Source organism: Rhinatrema bivittatum, chromosome 10, assembly GCF_901001135.1.
Source record: "Rhinatrema bivittatum chromosome 10, aRhiBiv1.1, whole genome shotgun sequence".
NCBI lineage: Eukaryota > Metazoa > Chordata > Amphibia > Gymnophiona > Rhinatrematidae > Rhinatrema > Rhinatrema bivittatum.
In genome coordinates this window covers 64,214,122-64,233,533 of record NC_042624.1, presented here as the reverse complement: position 1 = coordinate 64,233,533, position 19,412 = coordinate 64,214,122, and the positions used below count along the sequence as shown (strand labels likewise).

Sequence of the window (19,412 nt, the reverse complement as noted above, 5' to 3'; positions counted from 1 at the left end):
CCAGACTAAAGTAAGTTGGGAAGGAATATAAAAAAAGAGGGAAACATCTCCAGATGAGTTGTGAAAGAAGACCCATGGTACCAGATCCCAGTCCTGATTCTGACTGAGCTAGAAATCAAATGGAGCAGGTCAAATATAAAAGTGCCCTGGATAAGGAGTGAGATCTAACAAGTGTCCACACTCTATTGCTGGCACTTGGCATCTTGGGCAGGAAAAATTGGACAGACAGGATGGACCAGTTCATCTATTTCTGTCATCATCTACGCCCCAACTTAGCCAGCAAATACATAGACAGTGCCACATACTTATGTTCATACACACATTAGTAATCCACAATTAATTACAAGCTTTGTTAAATGTGTCAGTGCATATTAATCTGCTTATAAATGAAGATAAGAACATAAGAAATTATCATACGCGATCTGGGAGTAATAATTGATAATGAGCTCAGTCTAAAACAACATGTAACACAGAAGGTAAGAGAAGGATATGGAAAATTATTGATATTAAAACATTTGAAACCACTACTGAGTCATGAGGATTTTAGAACTATACTATAGTCCTTAATATTTACATCTACCGATTATTGTAATGCACTTTTATTGGGTTTACCGGCTTCCACCATCAGACCGTTACAAATATTACAGAGCGCAGCGGCAAGAATATTAATCGGCAGCAGAAAAAAGGACCATATCACTCCCGTATTAGCAGAACTACATTGGCTCCCAGTCGAATACCAAATATAGTATAAAGTTCTTAGCACACTCCACAAACTGATAAATGACGAACATGCAAGCTGGCTCAACACTACAGTTTGTTTACACACTCCTCAAAGGGCGCTTCGATCAGCAAACAAAGGCTTATTACCAATTCCGTCAATAAAAACTGCACATCTCACACAGGTCAGGGATAGGGCCATTTCACTCGCACCACCAAAAACCTGGAATACAATGCCAGAAAACCTTAGATTGCAACAAGACTACAAGCAATTTAAGAAGGACCTGAAAACTTGGTTATACACACAGGGGCAGATTTTCAAAGGGGTACGCACGTACCCCCCGAAAACCTGCCCCAAGCTCCCCCTGCGCACGCTGAGCCTATGTTGCATAGGCTGCCGGCATAAGCAAAGCCCCGGGACGTGTCGGGGGCGTGTCGGATGGGGCGTGTTGCGGCCAGCGCATTGTTGGGGGCATTCCGGGGGCGTGGCCACGGCCTCCGGACCAGTCCCCGGATCGGACCATGGTGCGCTGGCAGCCGGCCCGGCGCACAGTAGTTAGGGCTGGGGGGGCGGGTTAGTTAGGGGAAGGGAGGAGAAAGTGCGGGGGGGGAGGGTGGAAGGAACGTTCCCTCCGAGGCCGCTCCGATTTTGGCAGGCTGCCGATTTTTGCGCAACCTTGCACGCGCCGACCCTGGATTTTAAAAGAAATGCGCGTATCTATTAAAATCCGGTGTACTTTTGTTTGCGCCTGGTGAGCGAACAAAAGTACGCGCGGGCGTACTTTTATAAAATCTATCCCACAGGCTTTTAAACAAATGGAAGGTAACTCTAAGAGCAAATAGTTGGTATTTTCTTAGTATTTATGATTTATGATTTTATGCTTCTACTCTTATTTGATTTATTTTATGCTTTCTTAATGATTTTATTTATGTAATTATGTTTTTAAGTTTTATCCTTTGAGGTTATTATTTATTTTATTATTTTTACTTACATTTTTAGTATCATTTTTTAATTATAATCTTGTTATTTTATTTTATTGTGCGATTTGTAAACCATTGTGATGGTGTCTCCAAATGACAGTATAGAAAAACTGTTAAATAAATAAATAAAATAAATAAATAAATACTGGGTCAGACCGAGGGTCCATCAAGACCAGCATCCTGTTTGTTGCAATTGTTTTATGAATGTTGTCTTATACATCGCCTAGGCCTTTTAGAGTTAGGCTATTCACAAATTCTGAATAAATAAATTCTAAATAAATGTTTCCAACAGTGGCCAATCCAGGCCTCAAGTACCTGGCAAGTACCAAAACACTAAGTAGATCCCATGCTACTGATGCTAGTAATAGCAATGGTTATTCCCTAAGTCAACTTGATTATTAGTAGTTAATGGACTTCCTCTCCAAGAACTTATCCAAACCTTTTTTTAAATCCAGCTATGCTAACTGCACTAACCACATCCTCTGCAACAAATTCCAGAGCTTAATTGTGCATTGAGTGAAAAAGAATTTTCTCTGATTAGTTTTAAATGTGCTACTTGCTAACTTCATGGAGTGCCCCCTGGTCCTTCTATTATCCAAAAGAGTAAATTACTCGTTCTTGACCTCTCATGATTTTAAAGACCTCTATCATATTCCCCCTCAGCCGTCTCTTCTCCAAGCTGAACAGCCCTAACCTCTTTAGCCTCTCCTCATAAGGGAGCTGTTCCATTCCCTTTATCATTTTTGTCGCCCTTCTCTCTATACCACTGGTTTGGTCTAGTGAAAGGTTTCCTGTTGAGGTCTGGGAATGTGACCAGCTTCCTGAGCACCTCCTGCTCTGTCTCAAGTGCTTGTGAAAGCATTGCTGAGACACCTAAAAGCATGGGATCTTTGGAGTAGCGTAAACAGGTGGCTCCAGTTCTAGTTTTATGCCATTGTATGCATGGATTTGTTTTTTAATAAGGAGATTAGTCCATTCCTGAAGTGTGGCAAAAACCAGCAACGGATCTGTTTATCCTGCTGAAATGAAGCCAGCTGGTCACCCTGCTTCTCACTGACATTTCAGTAACAGCACTAGCAGTTCAGATGGGCAGGGAAATTAGAACTGTCCCAGAACAGTGAGGCTTTCTGATTACCTTCAAGCCTGCATCCCTAGAACATAATTTAGCTTGCTGAAAATGCAGAAAATATATTGAGTAAAAGCTGTGATTATATAGTAACCATAAGTACAGAATATATCATGTATGGATTTCTATTAATCATATAAATAGAATTTCCAATCCACGTTCCATATAGTGTATATTATTAGAATCATGTAACCGAAAAGTTTTTGGCACCTTCTAGATAATTATAAACCTATCCAAACTTATTTACGTGCCTATCTGTAAACCATTGTGATGGTATATCACTAAAGGACGGTTTAGAAAAGTTTTTAAATAAATAAATAAATAAATAGTTAGAGCATCAAACTATGAATCAGTAATTGTTCTGGGCATCTCCTGGAGCCAGCCCAGGTGGCTGAGTGCAGCACTACCATGTGGAGATCTTGGGTTCAATTCCCAGGCCAGAACTCTGCTTTCTGGGCTGGCCAGGGCTGGGGATGTTGCAGAAGCAGTATGAACAGCCCCTGGGGAAAGGAGACTCAACTGTCACTCAATAGCAACATTTAGTGGCCAGACTTACAGGCTAATTTTAAAATGAAAATGCGTATTATTTGTCATCCACCTTGAACATCCAGACAGGTGCAGAATACAAGCTTTTTAAGTAAAATAAATAAAGAATGGGAAACTGTGAGTCAGTGGCAGCCAGTAATCAGCGAGGGAGAAACACAAAAGGAAGGGAAGTAGAGAGGAGAGTTGAGGAGGAAGAAGACAGGTGAGAAAAAACAAATGGGGGGAGAAGGGGGGGGAGATGTAAAAAAACAGGAAGGAAGAGAGACAAAAGAGCAAATGTAGGACGATGGAGTTGGATGATGGGCCCTACACACATGCACACTCATATCACTCACAAACCTCCAGAAAGCAGAGGTTTCAGTCTTGTTATTGCTAGGCCTTGGGTCATTCTGGATAATGCACTGAAATCCTTAGCTCAGTTTGCAGCTGTGGTACCAAAAGCAAATGTTGGGAATTATTCAGAAGGGAATCGAGAATAAAACTGAGACTATCACAATGCCTCTGCCTAGTCCTATGGGGGGACCACACCTGGAGTGCTATCAAGAAAGATATAGTGGAACTAGAAGGGCAGCAAACATGATAAAGGGATGGAAGAGCTCCCTCATGAAGACAGCTCTTCAGCTTGCAGAAGAGATGACAGAGTTTTATAAAATCATGCGTGGTGTGGAACAAGTAAACAGAAAACGGGGATGTCGGCAGTCCAAATATAATAAAGCTCCTGTTTCATAGTAAGATAGTCCATAAAAGGACCATCTAGTCTTCCCAGCAGCAATTGTATGCGCCTCTTCACAAAGCAGATCACATTTCCACCTGGAATCCAACCCCTCCTTCCCTCTGGGTCCCCCTTCAGGATTGCAAGTGCTGATCTCTGCAGGTTACCCCACGCCTCCCAGGAAGCACAGTGCAGCCATATCACTGCTGCCTTGGGCTGCAACAGTGGCGCAATGAAGGTTGCCCTGTGCTTCATTACCAATCAGTATCGACCCATGGTGCAGCCACCGCTTGAGTACTGGGTGCAGTTCTGATCACCGCACCTCATAAAAGAGACGGCAGAATAAAAAAAAAAAATACAGAGCAGGGCAACAAAAATGATTACGAGGATGAATTGGCTCTCTTATGAAAAGAGGCTAAACTGGTTAGTGTTTTTCATCTTGGAAAACAGACAACTGAAAGAGGATATAATAGATGTTTATAAAATTATGTGTGGTATGGGAACAAGTTAGTAGGGGATGGCTATTTCTACTATCAAATAGCACTAGAACTAGGGGACACTCTAGAAACTATTAAGTAGCAGATTTAAAACAAATTTTAACAAATATTTTTTTCAGTCCATGCACAATTAAAGCTGTGGAATTTGTTGCCAGAAAATGTGATTAAGGCTAGTAGCATAAATGAGTTCAAAAAAGGTTCAGAGACGTTTCTGAAGGACAGGTCTATTAATAATATTGACCAGGTAGACTTGAAGAAAGCCACCTTTACTGCCAAGAGTTAACCCCATTGAGATCTGTTGGGTGGGCTATTGCCAGAGACAGGATGCTGGACTTGATGGACCATTGGTCTGACCCAGTGTGGCCATTCCTCATGTTCTGAGGTGTGAAGCTTTCAGTGTGATGATACAGAGAGCCACATGATTGTATTCATTAAACAGCAGAAAAGATCTCGCAAGCCTTTCTAATTTCACAAATACATATAATGGGAACCCCCTCATGCAGGCGGTTTTTGTCTCCAGTACCTTGCCCCGGTTTTTGACATTACAGAAGGTGGTGTAAAGCACATCAAGGTACATTTTCAAAGGCTTCAGCTCTGGTTACATGGGTAGATATAGAGTCAATCCACGTAAGCCAACCATATCCTAGTAAGTGGCTTGTTAGCTGCCTGAAAGGATGCGTGTACGTTCACAATGTGTGTAATTTGGCCACATAGAAGGGTTTTCTGGGTGGTGGTGGGGAGAGAGTGCAGGAGGCAGGGGGCATTTTGGAGGCAATATTTGAAAACTATGGGCCAGATTTTCAAAGGGATACGCGCTTACCCCACTGAAAACCTGGCCCAAACTCCCCCTGCGCGCGGCGAGCCTATGTTGAGTAGGCTCGGCGGCGTGCGCAAGCCCCGGGACGTGCGTAAGTCCCGGGGCATTCCTGGGGGGCGTATCGGGGGGGGGTGTCACATCGGCGCGTCATCGGGGGCATTCCGGGGGCGTGGCCGCGGCCTCCGGACCAGCCCCCGGACCGAACCCTGACACGCCGGCAGCCAGCCCAACGCGCGCAACTTACGCCTGCTTCGAGCAGGTGTAACTTGTACAACAAAGGTAGGGGGGGTTTAGATAGGGCCGGGGGGGTGGGTTAGGTAGGGGAAGGGAGGGGAAGGTGGGGAGAGGCCAAAGGAAAGTTCCCTCCAAGGCCGCTCCGATTTCGGAGCGGCCTCGGAGGGAACGGAGGCCGGCTGCGCGCCGACCCCGGATTTTCATGGATACGCGCAGCTACGCGTGTATCTATTGAAATCCCGCGTACTCTTGTTCGCGCGTGCGCAAATTTATAAAATCTACCCCTATGTATATTATGCACATTCAATTTAAAAAATATGTGAATAGTAGATATGCCGATAATAATATGTGTTCTTTATGTTATTGTTGTACAGGTTGTAAGGGGCTTTGTGCACTCTTAACCTGTATTAACAACTCAGTATTCAAGCCCAATGCACGTGGGTACCTGATGTTTGATAATTGGCTTTCTTTTATGTGGGCTTAAACATACTTGCATATGTTTGCTTTCAGCTATCCTGCTGAAAATTTCCCCTACTATTCTTAGCAGAATGGTTTTATTAACTTACTTCAGATGACAAAGTGATTCATTCTGCATGTGATATCAGTGGTTAAATAAATAGGAACTTACAAATGTTTCCATATTGTGACCCTCCCAACCTTTCCCCAGTTTTCCATCACCTGTGTGACATGTGAGCTATGAGCACTATGGAGTGCAGGCGAGGTGGAGGGGGGGAGGAGCTGAAGGGGAGAGGACAGAGAATGAGAACAGAGGGCCCCGAGCTTCTCCCTGTTCCACGTCCCCAACACTGGCGCACTATCCAATACAATCCAATTTATATTCATCCACCACCTTTCTTCAAAGGCGAACGTAGAGCCTGCTTACAACAGGGAGCGCAATTTTCAGAGTCATTTCTGAGGGTCAAACAGTGCTTTATCTGTTGAAGTGGCCATTTACAATATTGCCTGCCCGATGGGCAGGTAATCTTATGCCCTGTGTGGCCTGTATGCATGCAGAAGTGTTCCTGAGGGCAGTGTTGGAGAGGGTTTTGCACCTGTACTTTTAGGCATTCTTTTGCATTTCTCAAAATTATGTGCATACATTTTCACAAAAAAAAAAAAAAAAAGCATGCATACATAGTTACACAGGTGTAAAGTGGTGTGTGTAGTTTTGGTGGGATAATTTTAATACGGAAATTATGTGTGCATGCTCCCTTTGAAAATTGGTGAAAAGTATGTGGGTAATTGCCTTGAAATCTACGTGGGCTCTTACAAAATTACCCCCCCAATAATCAAACTATAATAACATATCCAAATATTACAGAATATCAACAAATACAAAATGTCTTGACTCAGCCTCCACCCCCAACCCCCTCTCTCACCGAGGGCAGATGTAGAACAGAGCTTCCCAAACCTGTCTTGGGGACCCCACAGACGTTCAGGTTTTCAGGATATCCACAATGAAAGTGCATGGGATAAATTTGCATATAACGGAGTCTCAACATATGCACATTTTTCTCATGCATATTCATTGTGGATATCTTGAAAACCCGACTGGCTGTGGGGGGTCCCCAGGACAGGTTTGGGAAGCCCTAATGTAGAGGTCAGTACCCACTATCAATTTGCACTCCTCACTCAAAAAAAAAAAAAATAGAAATTATACACTAATACTCCCGATGACTCCAACAGGAGCTCCCAAAAGGGCAACCCTGTTTGGTAAGGCTTTTTGGTAGCATCCTGCTTCTACTTATCCTCAGCCCCTGGTGATAATAGCAGGAGAGGGCAGGGCTGCAGGAAAACACTGGAGCAAAGGCTGCAGCAGCTGGAACAGGATCCAGGAACGCCCCCCAGCAGCAGAGTGGAGAGGGCTGCTGTGCTCTGCTGGCATGCAAGTGAACTGTTGCGAACCCAAGGCTGTCCTCAAGCCTGAAGCACTTGCAGCACCAAAGACTGGAGGAAGCTGCTGCTCACCAGCTGCAGAAGGATATTGTGGTTTACGTGTTGGCTGCATTCCTTGTCCTGGCTACATATCCAGAAACAGAAATGCTGGCACAAAGCCTGGGAACATCCAGCAGTATGGAAGTCCTGTGTAGCTTGGTGCTAAATTTAAAAAGTGCTGAATAAATGCAGGAGAAGGAGAGAGAGAGAGACACACACACAGAACACGTATTCATAGCTATAGGCACAAATGCACAGCTGCTCAGTAACATACTGTACGTGCATTTGCAAGCGGAAGAAAGCCACACACCAGGACAAGAGAGAAATGTTACACAGAGAGAATTCAAGTTTGTGCATACACATGTAGAGGAAATGCATAGATACATGCAATGCACAGATACAGCAAAACAAGAATACACACACTGCAGAGAGAGACATAGCATACAATACATGGAATTACATACATACGCACACATGGCATACACCTACAGAATAGAAGGGACAATTTAAAATCAATTCAGAGAACAGGGGTATACAACTGCAGAGTGCTTTTAATGCATGCATTTTATGCAAATTTTCAAGTAGAAACAACCCGCCTTATTTCTCTTTGGAAATCAGTGAGTGCACCATCCACAGGCTGGGACAATAACATTTAAACAGGCATTCATCAGCCTACGCCCAGAGACATGCCCATTTTATAACATACGTGTGTATATGCACGCAGGTTTTTTTTTTTTCTTTCCCTCAGAAAGGCCTCTTTTCCCTGCGGCTAGAAGTCGCGCGCGCTCTGGAGCTCTTGCATACATTTTGAGGCGGACGCTTTTCAGTCAGGACATTTTACCCAGGTGAACTCTTGTCAAAATGTGCTCTCCCTTTGATAAGGCAACTGTCAACGTAAACTTGACAAGACACAAAGAAAGAGAAGACGTAAATTGTGAAAGATCAGAGGGGAGAAGGCAGACAAAAAGGAAGAGTGCAATGAGATGAGGTAACGTAGTCTTCAGACATGGGAATGAGAAATGATGTAAACCTCAGAGAGATCACTACCCCCTTGGTTGGAAGTACAGAAGGAAATAAAGATGTGCTTTTTTTTATAAAAGCTTTCTACATTGTCTCTGTGTTTTTAATAGAAAGACAGTCATCTTTGAATGCATTTGCTTGTTCTCCTGTTTGGTATAATTGTAGACTGGGCTGGTGCAAGGCTATTAGGTGCCCTAGGCAAACCTTCTGCCTTGCGCCAGCCCCCGCCCCCCCCCCCCTCCCCCAATCCAGTCCAGGCCCCAGGTCCGGCCCCAACATCATTCACTCAGACAGGCCCCCTCTCTTGCACTCTCTTAGATTCCTTGTCTCATTCACACATGCACCCTCACACAGGCTCCCTCCCTGTCTCTCACACTAATAACATTGCTCTCTCATACACACGCAATCCCTCTCACTCAAACACACACACAAAAAACAGAGGCGCCACTCGTGGCCCGCCGAGACTCTGCTTCTCTTGGCTGCCAGCAGGATGGGTGGTACTCGCCGCCCACTGAGTCTCGCCGCTCGCGGCCCGTCAAGCCTCTTCTCCTTTCGGCTATGAGTGGGATAGGCTCTGCTCGCGGCCCCTTAGGGCTGCTCTTTGCCGCCTCCTCAATGGCTGGTGCCCTAGGCGACCACCTAGTTCGCCTGTTGGGATGCACCGGCCCTGATTGTAGGGCCGGTGCATCCCGTGGAGAAAACCCAGACAGGCCTATTTGCACTTACACACACAGTCACAAGATGCTGCGTGCTTGACGTCAACAATCTGAGTTTAACGTTTAACAAGGAAGAAAAAAGGAGGAGAGCTCATATACCAGTAGTGTTCTGTCAGCCAATGGTAGCTCTGGTAACGTAGCCGGAGAAGCTGCGTAGAAAGCTTGTGTGAAATCTCTGCTTGGTCCTCCCGTCAGGTCAGAGGGGCTGCAGATGCTTCCCTGGATTCTCCTGCCTGACTCTCAGAGAAGGGTGACAGAGAGGCCGTTCCCACAGCCTCATGCTGGGAATCTGCTCTTCTAGCAGACATCACGCTCTGGCCCTCACGTTCCTTGGCAGGCTTTACTGTTTGGGGATGTGATGATCCATGCAGTGTCACTGTGTGGAGAGCGTAGCAAGGGAGAAAGGAGATGGGGAAAAGATTAGCTATTCATGTAAATCTCTTAATTATGAAGCTAGTTTTGCATTGCATATTTTCATAGGCGCTATGACTGGTCATGTGACTGTTGATCTTACTAACAGCACAGAACAAACACACGATGAACAAACACACGATGAATGCAGTCAGCTCCACCTGAAACTTTTCTCTTAGGGTACCCTTCCCTACTCAGCACTTAATGTCAAATAATCTGTAGATAGGACCGACATTTTTTCTTTCAGTATTTCAAAATACGTACAAACAGAACAAATATTTCCTTTACAAACTAGACTATCTCCAAAACACAAAAGAAGGAAAAGAAAAATCAAATTCATACAAACAATTGTTTCCTGTAAGTCAAATCATAACCCTCCAAATAAGACAAAAGTAAGGACAAAGTCAGGAGTATAGCTGGATTTAAAAAAGGTTTGGACAAGGTCCTGGAAGAGAGGTTCATTGAGGCCGATGTAATAAGACGCGCTAGTTGTCTGCACATATTTTTTTTTAGCTTGCGCGGCAAAAGCAGGCACCTCCGCAGGATGAAATAAAGGACGTGTATGCAAATGAGACGCACGCAAAAAATCAGTGCAAAAATGAAACCCGCGCAGAAATGCGTGCTCATGGCCCTATGTAATAAACCCGCATCTCTCAGGGTGAAAGCCTTCCCTTTTTATAAAACATTGAAGAAGTTAGTGGTCTGGGAGTGGAACCTGAAGGTGGATAGAGCAATGTCCAACTCCTTTGTGTTCCATCTCATAGGTTTTTTTTTCTACCCCACAGATGGGCTGTCTGTATTTCAGGCATTCCTGAAGACCGAATTTAGTGAGGAGAATCTTGAATTCTGGATGGCCTGTGAAGAATACAAGAAAACCCGTTCGGCTGCCAAACTGCCTGCTAAGGCCCACAGGATCTATCAGGAATTCATTGATGTCCAGGCCCCTCGAGAGGTAGGTGCCCATGTGAACAGCAGACCCTCTTTGTTATACTGTAAAGCACCGATAACGACCAGAATGGCCTACCCAGTCTACTCAGTTGAGAGTCGTCCACTTTGGGTAAATGCATATATAAATTCTCAGAGACAATCCAACACCAGCTTCCTTCTCCCTCATATCTTTTACCTGACCTCTTAAACCATCTTCTACATCTGTTCCAACCATGTCCAAAATCTGCCACATCTCCCTCTTAACAGGCCGATACAGTACAGTGCGCTCCAATGGAGGCGGAAAGGGGCGGAAAACGCGTGTCCAACCCACGGCACCTAATAGGGCCCTCAACATGCAAATGCATGTTGAGGGCCCTATTAGGTATGCGCGCGGGATACAGTAAGTAAAATGTGCAGCCAAGCTGCACATTTTACTCTAAGAAATTAGCGCCTACCCAAAGGTAGGCGCTAATTTCTGCCGACACCGGGAAAGTGCACAGAAAAGCAGTAAAAACTGCTTTTCTGTGCACCCTCCGACTTAATATCATAGCGATATTAAGTCGGAGGTCCCGAAGGGTGTAAAAAGTAAAAAAAGAAAAAAAATTTAAATTGGGCCGGTGGCTGTCGGGCCAAAAACCGGACGCTCAATTTTGCCGGTGTCCGGTTTCCGAGCCCGTGGCTGTCAGCGGGCTCGAGAATCGACGCCAGCAAAATTGAGCATCAGCTGTCAAACCCGCTGACAGCCGCCGCTCCGGGTCAAAAGGAGGCGCTAGGGACGCGCTAGTGTCGCTAGCGCCTCCTTTTGCCCGTTTCTACCGCACCACCTAATTTGCATACTGAATCGCACGCACCGGCAAGTAGCCAGTGCGTGCGCCGAGAGAGCGGGCATTCGTCCGCTCTCCTGCGTTTTTACTGAATCGGCCCGTAAGGGAGAGAATCACAGAGACTTCTGTACAGGGAATCTTGAGATGGAGCAATCTAGTTAAGTTTTACAAATAGGATGTTTATTTGTCTGTAGTAATTTTCTTATGTTCTAAAACTCTACAAACTAAAGGTACTTTATACACATATTAAAGACTGGGGTTTATAAGATGCAAATGAGTTACATATTACTACTAATGTTTCCATGTTCCTGCGGAGTAACACAAAAACTTAAAAATATCTTCTGGAAGTCCTTTTTATAAAATTTTTATTAATAAATACAAAATTTGTATAATCACTAGAAATGCATACTTTCAAGCCATCCATCATTGTAACAAGACATAACAGTTTCAAAAATGTTACAAAAATATCTTCTGGAAGTGCAGTTAATTTGCAATACTGCATCTGCATAACATTTTGTGCATTTTAATGTGTGCACTTTTTCAGTGTACTAATAGATGACATACTATTTTGCATAGTGTTATCTCATTAGCATATATATTGCATAGGTATGCAAGCTAGTTTATGTGTATTACCAGTGCTGTTCATGCATGTTAACTGCTTGCAGTAAACAACATGTGTTTAAGATGCGTTATTGCATTAGCATTAACAGTTTTAGTACATCAGTATATTGTGTTTAATATGCATATTAATGGTGATGTAAATGAGATGCAAATGAGCCCCATGTTACCACAGACTGTAAAATATATAGATTAATGTGATCTGTAGTGCAAAAACGCATAATCAGTTTTTAGCATTTTTCCAGACGCATGAAAAGTACTCATGCACTGTTCAATGCAACCATCTGCTGGAGATACAATAACATTTGCTAAACTGCATCAATCCAGTTCAAAGTTATTGAAAATGACCAGAAACCAATGAGGTTCAGATCATTTTCAGAAGGGTAACGTTGAAAGTACTAGAGAAACCCTGCATCCATGTAGTTTTCACTTCCTTCTTTGTTAAAAGAAAGCTTTAAACTTGGAATATGCTCTTTTTTTTAATTCAGCAGCCATTACTGCTGTCAGTGCATTGTCCAGAAGAGCTGAAGATCTAAGGTATTAACTGACAGTTGAAGCAAAAGCAATATAAAACTCACTAGGAGGTCTGCTTGAATGCGAAAGACCAAGGTTATTATTTCAGTTTTTGGAAACCTATTGAAAATTGCAGTGGTTCTCTATGTTTTCTTTTTGAAGCGTGTTTTAAGTTAACTTGCCAATGCTAGGGCTGTCAGGGGGGGGCAGGCAAGCTGGGCAACCGCCAGGGGTACCAGAGAGGAGTGTGGCACCTCTTTGTTGTTAGCTCCTCCCCTCTCTTCTCCGTCCCAGAGCCTGAAAGGAGCTTGTACCGACAGGGCACTCAACCCAAGGGGAATCCTGACATAGTGTGGCTCGTGAGTAGAAATGAAGGATGCAGATCCGGTTCCAAGTAAATGTACTCATTGTCAGGTTGTTGCTACTGAAGAAAACATTATTTTAAATAAAGTTATTTCGTTGGCACACCATTTGAGTATAGCTCCCTTCCTGTCTGAGCATACTCACAGCCCCCCAGCAAAGCCCACCTTTGCAGCAAAGCCATGGGGGAGGGGAGGTGGGGGAGGGAGGCTCCATAAATAAAATAAAACAAAGGAATGTAATTCCTGGGTACTGAGACTCAAACCCTATCCAGTTGCCAATCCTGGACCAAGTGGCGTGACCATTTTGTCAGCATCTTATCCTTTCTTCCAGGTGAACATTGACTTCCAGGCACGGGAGATAACAAAGAAGAACCTGCAGCAGCCTTCTCTTTCTTGTTTCGATCTAGCCCAGGTGAGAGTGCACAGCCTCATGGAGAAAGACTCTTACCCCAGGTTCCTGAGGTCCAAGATCTACAAAGATCTGCTGAGCCACACTCAGAGGAGGCCCAGCTAAACAGACACACGCACACACATTTCAGACTGTGAACCTCTATAAATGTTACAGCCAGCAAAGAGAGTGAAAGAAAGACAATGAGAGGATAGATGGGTCGCCTTGGACTGTACTGGAACTCTTCCTGTCTTTGTCCCAAATTGTGTTCCTGTGTGAGTTGTTCTGATCACCCTGTGGCCATGCTCTAGATTGTATTTGGTGCATCTGCAGTGCTTCTGTGAAGACATGATGTCTCACAAGTTATTCTGTGGCAGAGAAGTCTGTATATTTAGAATAGCAAAGTAAGCTCTATAAACATCACATTCCTGTCATTCCATGCATTCAGCAAGATGTCGGACAGAGGACACAGGAGGAGAAACAGCTAAATCCAGTTCTTATGTATTGCTTTTCTACTTCTACTCTTTGGACCCTATAATGCATGGTTCGGGATGGCCCTCTCCATTTACTAAAAGGTTTGCTCCACAGTTAACCAGGTGTAGTTACTACTAACTATCAGGGACGGTGCAAGGGTATTAGGCATTTTAGGAAAACCTTAGCCTTGAGCCCTCCCAACTCCCATTAACTTTCAGGCCCCCCTCCCCACCCCCAATGAGATTGTGAAAATTAAACTCAACAATCATGGTCACCCTGATACACCACTCAGAATGATCCTGTAAAAGCAAATAATTGGGCATCATCTTTTAAATATAACATTTTGTTTTGTATATTTATATAAATATATACATAATATAAATATGTTTCAGAAACCATTTCACCGTGTCTGATGAATGATTCATCTGTGATTTTTGGGAGTAGATTGCGTAAACAAAATCAGGAAAGACATACATTTATAAATTAAAAGAAATCCAATCTGTATTGGCCAAAGGTAATGTCTGAAATGGCTTGCTGGGCTGAAGTAGGATGTTTCTACCTTACTACTCACTATACAAAAAAAAAAAAAATCACATTCTGTCATCACCTCAGTAATAGTGACAGACTCCCTCCGCTACCAGGCATTTTATGAAGATGCACAAAATCCTGTAAGAAACAACTCTCAGAACTGTACAGAACCTATTCAAAAAAAACCCTACCATACCAAAGCAGCACTCATACAGAACCAATCCTTCCTATGACAAGACAGCGCTGCAAATATTACACTAGGCCCTTGAACACCGACTTACCTCCTACCGGGAAAGCAGAACAAGTCAGACTGTTTCAGATCCTTACACAGAAATTACATAATAGCAGAATATCTCACCTTGGTCACATAAGCAAAACGTAGAAAGAACCTCACCAGATATGAAATATGTGAGCACAAACTAGAAATAGAAACATGCAGACAAAATCTGAAGTGGAAACCTTAAGAAGCATGACTGAATGCAGTGTAACAGACAGCCCAAATCTGGATTATGGACTTCAGGGAGAAGGGATGTGAGGTACAGCAAAGAGAAGCAAATGTCACAATGTGAATATGTTATGGCTCCGGTTCAGGTAGAACATTGGGAACACCACCTTTGGAGTGGTGCAGGATGGCATGACAAAGCTGAAGCAAGGCTTGGGCAGGCTGGTAAGGCTGGAGCAAGGCTTGGACAAGAACAGCATGCAGGTAAGACTGGAACTGAGGCTTAGACAGGAACAGAGTACAGGGAAGACTAGAACTGAGGCTTAGACAGGAACAGAGTGGAGGTAAGGCTGTACTGAGGCTTAGACAGGAATAGCATGCAGGTAAGACTAGAACTGAGGCTTAGACAGGAGCAGAGTGCAGGTAAGACTTGTATTGAGGCTTAGACAGGAACAGAGTGCAGGTAAGGCTGTACTGAAGCTTGGACAGGAACAGACAAAGTCAGGACATGACAGGATGAGACAAGGACAAGACAGAACATGGAATATACAGGCCTAAAGGCAGCGATACAGGAAGGCTCCAAGGAGCAAGACAAGGCAAGGCCTAGATAGGCCATAGAACAAGGCAAGTCCTTCATAGGCCAAAGGTCAGGGGGAGCCCTAGATAGGCCACAGAGCAAGGCTATATAGGCCAGAAGGCAGGGCAAGAGGCAAGAAGGCCCAGTGGACACAAAGCAATTCAAGAGTCAGGCCATGAGGTAAGGCCAGGAAAAGATCAGAAGGCCCAGAGGCCACAAAGCAAGGCAAGACAAGGCTGAAGTCAGAAAATCCAAAGGCCATAAGGCAAGACTGGGTTCAGAAGGCCCAGAGGCCACAAGGCAAGGCAAGGCCAGGAAAAGGTCAGAAGGCCCAGAGGCCATGAGGCAAGGCAAAGATAGGCCTGGGAAGGCCGCAAGGCAAGAGTGGCTAGTGCAAGGAGCCAAGGGCAACTCAAAGCAGAAGCATCTTGGGTTTGTTAAGGCAGGATTATGTAGGCTGGAGTCTGAGTGTTGTGCAAGCAGGGAAGAGGAGCTTGGCCAGCCTGGAGTGTATGCTCATTGAGGTCTCCTGGTGGAGGGGACAGGCTGAGTCATGAGACCAGAGATGAAATAGTGAGAACAGTTCTGCGTGGAGCTCACCGGAGGCCTCTGCTGGTAGGGAGGTGTCATCATAGTCAGGTTACAGTGAGGCTGCAAAGCAGCTAAAATCATAACAGAACACACACAACTCACTGAGGTCACCAACTCCGTATTTTTCATTCCATGTTACTTATCTTTCTGTGACTCTCCTCCCTTCTCCAGCTCTCCCTCTCCTTTCCATGCCATTTCTCCCCATCTCTGTTCTCTGCCTCTTCCATCCATCACCATCACATCTGTCATTCTTTTGTGTCTCATCTAGTTCTAACTTTCATCTCTTTATCCCCATCGTATTACTCTTCACACCATTCCAGACTTTGACTTCTGGCATCTCACGCCCAGCCATCTTTCCTCTTACTCCCAAACCAGTTGTCTCCCCCCTTTCCCTTTCCCCCTCCCAGCCTTCCATCTCTCTGTCTCCCTCCTATCCCCACTGCTTTTCTGCCTCATTTGTCATTCTCTCCTTGACTCTCTCCAATCCCTTGCTTCTTAAATCATTCTGTCCCTTTTCCTCCTGTCTTGCTTCCCTCACTCCACTGTGGCCCCCCTCTGCATCTTCCCTCCCTCTGTTGTGGTCATCTTCTGACTCTCTCCCCTTCCTTCTTCTTTCCTCCCTTCCCTGTGGGCTTCCCTCTCCTTTCCCTCCTCTCCCCTTCCTTGTTCTCTCTCTGTTTCTTGGACCCTCCTTCCAGGGTTGCCAGGTTTCTCAGCAGCAACAAGCAGTACTGTTCATCAATCAAACCTATTCTAATACAAACCAGAAGGAGGGAGACCTGAAAGTTACCAACTCGTGGTCTTGTCAAGACCACGAGACAACATACTTTAAAAAGTGAGACAAATGCCTTAAAAAAAAATCATAAATCCTAAAGCACAAATATAAATTAGCCCATGGTGAAGCCCAACAATTAGCATGCATTTGATATAATTGTACAGACTCAGAGATAGATGTGAAGACAAAATGATTTAAAACATGGCTGGCTCTTTGAGTGGGTTTGGCTGTCAGGACCTATTGTTTTGAATTGACTGCAGTTGCTCTTTGCCTTCCACAAGATCTGCTCCCCTAGGAGGTCCCCTAGTCTTCCTAATGGTTAAACCAGCCCTGATAATCATGAGCATGTTGGAGCACACACAAAGGAAGGACTGATAGCTGATAATACCTAGCCAGGTTTCTTTGGCAATAACAGAGGTAGAATTTATTTTCCATTCTGCAAGTTTTTTCTCTCATATTGTGTATTGGAAATTTCAGATTCTGGCAAGAACCAGCAGGGTCATTTTTTTTTTCTTCTGGACCATGTCTGGCCATAGTCATAGTTTACAAAATAATGTTCATGTTTTCACTTCTTCTTCCAACCCTGATCTGAGTTTTGGTCTTTTTTTTTATAGTTTGGGTCACAATTTACGTTTATTGGTCTGATTCCTCAGAAATCAGCCTATGAGTTCTACGTATTTACTGTACATTTGCTAACTTTCCACACAGTATTAACAATAGTCTTTTGCTGAGCTGCTCTGTTCCATATCTTCATCCAGAAATCAATGTCATACTGGCCCCCTGGCACCCAGAACGTTGGTGATTTTACCAGTTTTCATGCAACTCCTGGCTTGGGAAGAAAAATAGCTGAGAAACCTAGACATGCTTTCACGATCGGGTGCAGCAAGGCAGTTTGTGGCAATATCTTGACAAGAACTGATAGGGAATATCCTGTTCCCTAGAATTATATATAGCCCCATGCCCAGTTGTCTAGGCAGCACATGGCAAGGTGTTCTAGGATAAGCAAATCCTACTGAGATTTATTGTCTCTTTAAGGCATTATTTTCTACCTAAACATCAGTATGACAGAGTTCCGGTGTCCGGATTGATCCTAGAGAACATTGGAATTATTGTAGAGTTTGATACCTTTTAATTGGACCAGCCAAATAGCTGTTGCATGGTGTATGAGCTTTCTCGGCCACTTGGGTTTCCCTGAAGAGAGGACCTAAGTGGTTGAGGAAGCCCATCTTTTGTCGGCCCAGTTAAAGGTATCACATCCTACAAAAGATTCCTGCCTGAAAGTCTGAAATCTCTGCCGCCACCTTATGCTGACTGCGCACATCCAAGCAGACTTTAAACTTTTCTTTTGATTTCCTTTTAAAAGAACAGTAAATCCAATTCATTTTTGCCAAACCCTAGCAGTCACCTCCTGAAGCAGTAGAAATACAAACCATGTCACTAAACATCTTTAGGCCATGTATATTATTGATTGGACTGTTGTGTAAAGGTTTTGGTGCATGACTATTGATGACTGTTCTAAATAGGCATCATAATGTCTGTATATTGCTGAGACTGTTTTATATAGGCTTTAATGTCTATGATTTGATCTGACTTTTGTCCAGGTTAATGTTTTCTTTGGTGGGTAGTTTGCACAAATAAAATTGCTCTTTGTGTTGAAAGATTAAAATAATCTCTGTAAGCAGAGGCTCAGACACTAATACTGCTTTCTAAAACATAGAAATTAAAATGATTATGATTTGGCCCTGCAGTCGATAAATCCACTCTAGATGGCTTAGCGCCTGATTTACCAAGCTTTTATTCCATAGACAAAGAATGGGGAAAAAAAGCTTTATTAAATCAGGTCCTTCCTGATTTAGGTGGTGAGTCATTTTGTGTGGATTTCTAAAGGACATAGAGAGTAGTCCTCAGATGCTTTCAAACGTGCCAAACTTTGCAGATTAATTACCAACTGTGCTCATACATCCTTGCCACAGCACAGTTCAGAGGTACAATGACTAACTGGGTTTTAGTTGATGTGACAGTCCATGTCAGAAACCACTGTGTAACGCTGGCAAGAGACAGCTTGAATTATGCTGCCTTGGAGCTATACTGGGGCAGCCTTATCCAAAACAATGTTTGCCAGAGGCATTGCTAGGTCCTTAAAAGACTTGGGGCTTGGGCCCATGGGAGTTGGACCTGTACATTCTCCTCCTGAGATTTTGATAATGAAATTCATCAATCATGATCAGCCTCATCATCCCCCTCAAGAACGATCCTATAAAAACACAGGATACTCCTCCCACTGGCCTTATGGAGTCAATTTAAGAAATTTGCACCAGCTACACTGGAAGAGCCAAGGGGCTACGCTGTTCTGGCTGATTCTTACATGATCAGTACTGTGCTGCCAGCTTCTTATCAAGGGGCTCTCACTAGTCCTGTTCCATTTGGTGTGGCACTACTTGTTTTCGCAAAATTATTTAGGTCTCCAACACCTTTTACCGTATAACAAAACATTTTTTTCCATAGCACATACAATAATTTAGAACTGAAAATTATATTCCAGTCAAGGGATTCCAGACAGATTTGGAAACTTTTTACTGGATCAGCATATGAATTATCTAAAAATATTGTATATTAGCTTTTGAAACCACAGAGGTCCGTTTTTCAGATGTCACATCAGAGGCATTCACATCAGAAGAAGG

At 43.9% G+C, this 19,412-nt stretch overlaps 1 protein-coding gene across 2 annotated transcripts in view; it reads left to right on the top strand.

Annotated features, from left to right (window-relative positions):
* Positions 1 to 14,210, top strand: part of RGS8 (regulator of G protein signaling 8) — a 41,315-nt gene extending 27,105 nt beyond the window's left edge. For both annotated transcript variants that reach the window (XM_029618146.1, XM_029618148.1), the window contains exons 4-5: positions 10,498 to 10,664; positions 13,288 to 14,210. In XM_029618146.1, coding sequence (XP_029474006.1) covers positions 10,498 to 10,664; positions 13,288 to 13,470 — 350 coding nt within the window. In that variant the 3' untranslated portion in view covers positions 13,471 to 14,210. The remainder of the gene's footprint in view (positions 1 to 10,497; positions 10,665 to 13,287) is intronic.
* The last annotated feature ends 5,202 nt before the right edge of the window (positions 14,211 to 19,412 follow it).